The 9,463-nt window shown below is 40.1% G+C and overlaps 1 protein-coding gene across 1 annotated transcript; it reads right to left on the bottom strand.

Annotated features, from left to right (window-relative positions):
- Window positions 1-4,586: 4,586 nt before the first annotated feature.
- LOC120928598 (40S ribosomal protein S21-like) lies at window positions 4,587-4,957 on the bottom strand. The gene has a single exon (XM_040339644.1). The coding sequence runs from the start codon at window positions 4,895-4,897 to the stop codon at window positions 4,646-4,648; it is 252 nt and encodes an 83-aa protein (XP_040195578.1). The 5' UTR covers window positions 4,898-4,957; the 3' UTR covers window positions 4,587-4,645.
- Window positions 4,958-9,463: the final 4,506 nt, after the last annotated feature.

The following is a 9,463-nucleotide window of genomic DNA, read 5'->3' on the forward strand; positions in this document are numbered from 1 at the left end:
TTTTTTCCTATACCATTATATGCACTGACATGCCTCCAGTCTGTGCAGACTGTGTGGTCATTTTATGACTTTACAGATTTTACAGGCAGTGTAACCCTTCAAGAAAACACCAAAGTTTAATCCAATGTAGTTTTACTTCAGGTACAGAGCATGTTTTTCAGTCTTTTGGGGTGTAAAGCCCTGTACACACGCTCGGTTTGTCTGATGGAAATGGACCGTTTTCATCGGACAAACCGATTGTGTGTGGGCCCCATCGGTTTGTTTTCCATCTGTGAAAAAAATAGAACGTGTTTTAAAATTTTCCTATGGATAAAAAACTGATAGAAAAAAAAACGTTCGCCTGTGTGGAACTCCATCGGAGAAAAATTCACGTATTCTCAGAATCAAGTTGACGCATGCTCCGAAGCATTGAACTTCATTTTTCTCAGCACGTCGTAGTGTTTTACGTCACCGCACTGGACACGGTCGGATTTTTGACTGATGGTGTGTAGGCAAGACTGATGAAGTCAGCTTCATCAGATATCCGACGAAAAAATCCATCGGATTAGATTCCATCAGATATCCGATCGTGTGTACAGGGCATAAAGCCTCGTACACACGGTCGGACTTCAAACAAACTTTTACGTGGATTTTTTTCTGAAGGGAGTTGGCCGGGCACACCCATAGCATACACACGGCAGGACTTTTCTGCAAACTTTTCTGCAAACTTTCCCAACATCACGTGGTTTTTCTGCTCTTTACAGCCACCCTTTGGTCAACTTCTGCTATTGTTGGTTGATTTTAACATTGGTTCTGGGCATACGTATTTGTACTTCGGACAAAAGTTCTATGGATTTCTGTACACATGATAGGACTTTGCACCGTAGGACTTTTGTTGAGAAACTGTGAAATCTGTTAAGTCTTTGCAATGTTAAAGTGAAATTGAATATACAGCAGGGTGAGGCAGGGAGTGTCTATCTAAAGACAATACCAACTAACACCAAACAGGAGCGGTAACAGGGCTACATACCAAGGGCACAAGAATTAAACAGGATGCTGTGGAAGCACACTCTGTGTATTGGTGGATATCACTACAATAATAATGCAACAAAATACACTATACAAACAATATATAAGCATAGATAACTTTGTCCACTGAACACATAAGATAAGAAAAGAGAAAAACAGATATGATATCTACTGTATTTGTGAGTCTGTAAGGATCCGATAAAGTCCCTGATGAGTCATGGACTTGACACAGCTGCTGCTGTTGTCTTTGAAGCATTAAGTAACTTCTCCAAAGGAAGAAACTCCTGCAAAGTTACATAGAGATAAAAGTAGGACATTCTCTCTGGTTAGCTGAAAGAACCTCTTGACAAGTTCATGCTTAGGAGTCTATGCTGCTAGCACGTGAAGTGAAGAACATTCCTGAACAATGATCGATGTAAAAGATAGCAGGGTTCCTGGTGTGATGCCTGAGCCGTCAACCATGTCAACTTGGGTCTTGGCGGATGAATCTGTAGCTGAGTTGCAGATTAGTTCAAGATTCTAATACAAGAACGTAGAATCAAAATCTTTCACCTTTTTTCAGGCCCTGAGCTTAGCTAAGTCTGTAGCTTAATTTCTTTTCGTGTCAAAAAATTCTAGCTGAACTTCTGCCTCAGCTGCTTGTGCTTCTGCATGTGGTTGTAGTTGGGCAGCTTCTGTTTCTATCTTCACGTGTACCTAGGCAGCTTGTGCCTCACTCTGTTCCGCAACTTAAAGTGGAGGTTCAACCAAAAAATAAATTTTTAACATCACATTCAGCCGAGTTGTCCTAATGAGGAGGAATCCCTCCTGCCGAGCAATCGTCTGCTCCTGGCAGGGGGGCGAGGGCAGGTGCAGGGGCAGGGTGGAGTAGCCATTCCCGCTGGGAGAAGACAGTGATTATTTCTAGCTGCTATAGCACCTGCAAGTGATAATTATAAGAAAATCCGTCAGGCTGGTTGGACCCAAATTGATCAATCGTTAAACTTAGAATATTCAGCCTGTCCATTAACGTTCCTGCTGAATGGTCAAGATTTGAACTGTGCATGGCCAGCCTAACTTTTCCAAAATATACCCCTTTCTAACTCATAACACCACCAAGCTACGTACTAATTCGTTGCTTATCGCTCTTCTATTGCAACTGCCTCCTCATTGGGCCTGCATCCACCCAGGCTATTCTTCCTTCATTCCATAATGACACTGCTGGGGGGGGGGGGGGGGCAGGGGGGTTGGGTATCTGTAAAATTGTGTGTGGCTGCTGGTTTTACCATCTTGTAGGGTTTTTAATCATATAATACCCAACTCATTTTAATGTGACCATGTATTGTTTTTATCTATACATGTGCTTGTAAGTTCATTCTGTTAGGAGGAGTCAACACCTAAAAAAAATAAAATTTCTGTTCTTGTTTGGTTTTCTATAAATCTAAGGACACTGGGCTAGATTCAAGTACAATTGCGCATTTTTTACGGAGGCGCATATCTTAGGCTGCAGTCAGCGTAACGAGGTTCCTGAATCAGGAGCATTCGTTACGCCGGGGCAAGTAAGCAATTGCGCTGTGCAACTATGGTTACACAGGCGCAATTGCTTCTTGAATCCAGACCACTGTATTTTAAATGTTCAATTCTGTTCTCTGGCGCAAGTCTGAATCTTCATGTACATGGTGTAATCTTGCAGCGTTTTGCATATTTTAAAAACTGGTTTAAATTGTTTGTGTGAAGACACAGAATTAAACTATCCTACAATCAAACTATTGTGAGACTAGATTATAAATAGTGTGGCCAGCTTTATAACTGTGCAATATTTTTTCTGCTCAGAAAAAAAAAAACCTTTGCATTTTCCAACATTTTTTATTGCATTATGCATAATAAAAATACATAAACTTACTTTGTGGGAGTGAGATCCCCATATAATAGCCTCAGCAGGTATGTAAACCTAGAACCTCAAATCCAGAACTCTCTCCATTGGAGTTCCCATAGGTATGAATAACTATTGGGTGGTTTAAGTCCCCAGCATTCAAACAATTTACAAACTGATAGAAAAGTCCATATTCAAAAATTACAATATTTTCATAAATAGAGGTCAGGATATTGCACTTTACTGACTCAGAAACAGCTTGTACTGCTTGGAGTTGTCCACACTAACTAGCACAACTATGCTGGTTCCTAGGACTTATGTACATAGGAATCAGAAAGGAATGAAATGCAGTATGCTTTCAGGTGTTTCTGGGTTGAACTGCTTTTCATTTGCTAAAGAAATTTCACTTAGCTGCCTTGAGTTCTTTTTGTGATTACCTTATAAAAAAATTATAATAATATTACTGGATAGAAACTACCAGTTTTCCTGGACACAAGAACTGAGGTATCTGCCACTGACTTTTTAGGCTCTCAGTTTTTCTGGCTTTCATTCTGTGCAGCCAACAGTCTCCCCACTGAAGTTGATGGGGAAACATTGGCAAGACTGAACTCTTGCCAATTGACTTGCAAATAACTTTCCTGCAAGATCCGAACAGATGTTCATTCTGGGACTTATGCCTGGACTCCATGGTGTAAACTTAAAATGAGCTCTGCAACAGTTGGAATGGGTCTGCAGTATTTGTTAGCCACAGGAAACTTTTAATTCTACAGACTCTTGCAAGGCATGACTCGGTTATTCCCCTCAAAGTAGGTGCAAACTCACAAATGGCTAAAAGAATGCTACAGCATTAATGAAAGGTAATTTTTATAATTTTGTATATTATTTAGTGAACATTTCATCTAGTAAAAAGCCCACACAGCTGATCCAGAGGTATACAATATGTAGTTGGATTTAGAAGCGATTGACCTAGTGACTAGTTAGTTACAGTTAATGATCATTTAGTTACAAGAGTGGAGCATTATGCCTCAAAGACATGTAATCTTTTTTTTTCTCATTTTGAGGAGAGCTATGGATATAAAAGTATCTTTAAAATCACATAAACTTTGAATATATGCATTATGGAATTTTTATGCAAAAGTGATGATCCTTGTTGTAATATATTACATTTTTGTAAAGAAAGGGAAAAAATGAAATAAAAAGTATTTAAGTAAAAAAAAAATCACATAAACGATGAACTCTACACATTCCTTCTGCTGTTACGTAGGAAGCTAAGAAACGTATTTGTCCTGTTTACCATTATCATTGTAAGTGAATGTGAAAGAAAATCCCAAGTTTTGATTGGTCACCAGAAAAGTAATAGTGGGGAAATCTTCCAATGGGGCAGTAGTTATGGTGACCTGAGGGTCCCCAAGGGATTCCCTTAATTTGCAGGGATTTCCTCTTACTTTCTGTTTGGCTATGGGACAGAAAGTGAAGGGAAATCTCTGTAATGGGACACAGATGCTCCATCCAAAATTAAAAAAAAGTTGCCTATAGTTCTACTTAAAGCTCAGGTAAATCCCAAGAGAGTGGAGTCTGCTAGTCTTAGAACACTGTCACACTTGTCACTTTATTGCTTTGCAAGTAGTCTTGTACTTCTTATCGGCTGCATGAGTTGCTAATTGTCTGCCCCCTAAGTATGAAAAGCAGTCGGGAAATGTTTCTTTTTTTTATTTTTATTTTTTTATTTCTTTTTCTCATAACTTTATTTTTCTTTACAAAGGTACATTTCAAAGGTTTCCTCTTTTAAAAGTTCTTTGAAACAATACCATCAGCTTTTGCCAACCTGAGAATGGCATCATTGGATTCACCCATCCTACGAATGGTGCCGCAGATAGCGTAGGTCTTGCACTGGCCATTTACTCTGCCTGTCACCTTATCGACCTCTGCAACATTCATCTGGACAGAAGCGTGGTCCTTGGCATAAATGATTCTGTTGCTGGCAGAACATTTACGGGGGACGTACAAGTCCACAAATTCACCGGCGTTGTTCTGCATTTTGCACCTTGGATAGAGTCACGAGGACCTCACACTCGTTGTAATGGCCGACACGAAAGAGAAGAGCCGTGAAATGTTTCTAAGCAAACAGGATTTCCAGGATCGCTATATCACAAACAAAGAGAAGTGGAATGGGCTGGTACAATACTGTTATATGTGCATTCTGTTACAATATGACCTGACTTTTAATAACGAATTTGTCAGAAAGCATAAAATAAAACCATAAGGGCCTGTGATAATTAAAGTGATTGTAAAGGTTCAAAAAACAAAACAAAAAACAAGCATGTTATACTTACCTTCTCTGTGCAGTTGGTTTTGCACAGATCAGCCCCGATCCTCCTTTTCTCTGGTCCCTCTTTTCTGCTCCTGACCCCTCCCTCCTATCATGTGCCCCTCAGTCAGCAGCTCTCTATGGGGGCACCCAAGCTGAGTCACAGCTCCGTGTATCCATTCAGACACGGACCCCCGACTTGGCCTCACCCCCCCTCTTCGCTGATTGGCTGACTGACTATGATTGACAGCCATGGGAGTGCCGCTGCTGTGTCTCAGCCAATCAGGAGGAGTATCCCTAATGGCTTAGACATTCGTGGACATCGCTGGATAGAGATGGGGCTCAGGTAAGTATTAGGGGGTGCTGGGGAGGCTGCTGCACACAAAGGCTTTTTTTATCCTAATGCAAAGAATGCATTAAGATAAAAAACCTTGTGCCTTTACATTGCCTTTAAATGTAGTTTTTTTTTGTTCAAACATTTCCTACATGAGATCGTTTTTTTCCTTATGATGCATAACATTTTCTTTGCATTTCTTTTACATGTGAATGCAAGCAACAATTAGTTATACTGTATGCCAATTTATTATTCATTTGAATCAAGTATACATTGTAACTGCTCTATTTCCTAGCAGATAATTGAAGTAATTAAAGAGTGACAGAGTTGGAATTTACCATGATTTCCCACTTCATTCTTCAGCACTTAATTTATACAGTCCCTGATGAGATTTCTATTGCAGTAGGAGACTAAGACATAGAAGACTTAGAATCCCAGTGGATCATTTTTATTGTAATATTTATATGAATAAAATGGTAAGTAGGATAGATTTTTTTTAGTTTACTTTTTTTCAAAATCAATATAATGATTTTTAAATAACTTTAATTAACTCTTTTTACCAGTGTGTTCTAGATTGCAGTGGCATTGTCCCAACCTTCTTGGAAGGTAAGCTGTACATAAACCACTGCTCAATTTCACCACCCTTTCTTGGGCACCGCTGCTAGCTGTTTGTGGTGCCCATTTGAAAACTTCTCCAATTCTACACCCACAGGCTTAAATATACATTATAAGGGGCTACGGGTATATGGTCAGGCCCCCACCCCCTCACCACACCCAGTGACTGGGATACCAGCTTGTCCAATGTGATGGGCTGTGAAATCCTCCAATGAAGACATTTTTACCAATAATAACTGTTTAAGAGGAGATTTCTCTTAATTTTGTATATAATTCATACCACTTCCAGAGTATCCAGCAATAAACTGGCAGGGGTTGTGACCCTTCATTATTCTATCAAAAATGAAAAATAAATTGCCTTTAGATAGACTGTAATTAATAGTAACTACAAAAAGAATAAATAATGTTACACACACACACTGTATATGTTGCATAATGTATTAGGTTCTTAGGGCCAGATTCACAAAAGAGATACGACGGCGTATCTCCTGATACGCCGTCGTATCTCTGTTTCTACCTATGTGACTGATTCATAGAATCAGTTACGCATATATAGCCAGAAGATCCGACAGGTGTAATGGACTTACACTGTTGGATCTTAGGATGCAGTACCGCGGCCGCCGCTGGGGGGAGTTCGCGTCGTAAACCAGCGTCGGGTATGCAAATTAGGAGTTACGGCGATCCACAAAGATTTTTCCCGTCGTTACGGCGTTGCAAGTGTTAGATTTCCGTCGCAAAGATAGGGCACCTTTAACATGGTGTAAAAGTACTCCACCATGTTAAAGTATGCCTGTCTTTCCCGCGTCGCTTTTGAATTTTTTTTAAATCTTTTATTTTTCCCCGGCGTAAGTCTTTTTTCACATCGCGATTCACAAAACGTCGGCGCGTCGTAATTTCGCGCAAAGCACGTCGGGAAATTTGCGACGGGAGCATGCGCAGTACGTCCGGCGCGGGAGCGCGCCTAATTTAAATGGTACCGGCCCCATTTGAATTGGGCCGCCTTGCGCCGGACCTGTTTACGATACACCGCCACAAATTTCCAGGTAAGTGCTTTGTGGATCGGGCACTAAATCGGAAAAATTGCGGCGGTGTAACGTAAACCGGTTACGTTACGCTGCGCCCGCTGTACGTGAATCTGCCCCTTAAATCTGAAAGTGGTACATTCACTATATCTTCCACCAGTACACAGAACATGGAATGCAATTATTTTAGTAAATATAAACTACTAAATTCCTTTTCTCATCAACAGTATAAAGCAGTCTTGTGACCTGTACTAGTTCCTGGTTAATGCTTATAGGAGGAGTTTTCATACTGTACTGAGCTGTCCTATCAGCCTGTCTGGAAAGTGCTGATTGGCTCTGTGCTGATGACATGCACCCTCCCAAGAAAAAAAAACTCTCTAGCAATACACACCAAACTGAGCATGTGCAGCCTGACTCCAGCAACTCTGTCTTATCCGGACCTGTTCTGGAGTCAGTGGAAAAAGGGGAGATCTGTGCATACAAGATCAAGCAGCCTTTTTACACAATGCAGAGAATTAACCCCTTATATTCCACAGTGAATATACTAACCCTTTTTTTTACTGCATACAGCATACAGACTGATTTTACAGTTGTGGGTTTAGTAACACTTTAACTTGATGGATTTCCTGACAGAATTACCTGACTATTAATCCCATATATTTATAGTGGTGATCTATAGGAGATGACCACTGTTGCAATTTTGCAACACACAGGCACTTCTAATTTGAAGCTCTCCAAACCACCCAGCTCACTGAGAGTCACTCTATCAATAGACCTATTACTGAAATGTAAAATGTGGAATAGTCTATAAAGGTTATATAGCTATGGGTGTTGAAGCCCTTGATTTGGACCCTAGGTGTACGCAGCCGGCTTGCAAATATTCTATTGACACATTGGTGTTGATTTACTAAAGGCAGACAGACTCTTTACATTACAAGTCCAGTTGCATTCTGCAAGGGAATTATTTCCAGAGCGTAGTGAATGAAAGGAAGCTCTGTTGACTTCCATCATCTAATCATGTGCAAACAATTTTTTTATTTTTTTTCCTTTCATGTAATCTTTGCAAAGTGAAGCTTCCTCACATTCTCTAAGCAGAGTAAACTTCACTTGCATCCCCACCCACTTTTTACTTGAATCCCCACCAATAACTCTAAAATGAAACCAAGGAACACTAAATTATAAATATACTCATGTTTGTGCATTTAACACAACAGTTTTACAATAAAATGAATTCTGAATGCTCCTCATGTTTACCCTCTGGCAAAATTACATTTTATTACCGTTGGTGGATCTATAGGGCATAAACCGGGAGATTTATGTTCCTACTTGCATTTATCAGATCAAATAGGGATATTGTCAAGTGCAATGAGAATTTTTTCTAAAGCTAATTTAATGGCCATTGAAACCTTCTGTGCAGTACATTTTTATTTAATAAAAGCTCAGTCACAATCTGGTGATGCTTTATTGATGTAAATTGACTATATTCAATGAGTTAGTCATTTTTTTTTTGTAGCGTGACACTATTGTTTGTGCCACTGGCTCAGTCTGCATTGTCTATGCAGCATGGCAATGGAAGAGACATTCATTTATCATGGTTCGGTGCACTCAGATGCATAAATAACATTTGCATATCTTTGAGATTATCTTCTGCAGCTAATGACATGACATGAAAGTTATCAGGGTATGGGGATCCTGTGGAAAAGCCTCGATATGGCAAGCATTTGTAAGGATCATGCTAGTGTTCTTATCCTTTATACCCAAGCTGTATTATTTTTCTATTTACAGCTTCTATTGCTTGACAGCAAGTTTGGGGTCCCAGTACAAGTTTTGAATGCATGTAGCAGTCAATCACATTTGACTGCCCCCCCCCCCCCCCCCCCAGAAATCCTGGGTAATGCTATAGCTTTTAAACAGCGTTAGAAAATGTACAGCTGCAATCTTATTGGTTGCTTTTTCAAAACATCTTCAAACTCTTTTCCTCTAGTTGTTGTCTTGATGTTTGCATTTGTGATACAAGTAAGTATTGCTTGGCCCTCTTTGGTGAAAAAACACAAAAAGCTTGCATGCCTGTGCAAGGTGCTTTATCAAACAATTCCTATTTCTGACATACCAATGTACTATCAATGAACAGGGGAAATGAAAGGCAGGAGTGCAGGAATCTGGTAAGAAGCAGTTGCACAATACAAGGCTACAAAATTGTGAAGATAAGAAAAAACATGATAAAGAGCACTAGAGCATCCCCCCACCCATCCATGTGTCCAGCCCCCTGGACTACATACAGGGTGCTGAACACATGGATTCTAATGGCGGGGTGTGCTTTTCTG

This window comes from Rana temporaria, chromosome 2, assembly GCF_905171775.1.
Source record: "Rana temporaria chromosome 2, aRanTem1.1, whole genome shotgun sequence".
Lineage (NCBI taxonomy): Eukaryota > Metazoa > Chordata > Amphibia > Anura > Ranidae > Rana > Rana temporaria.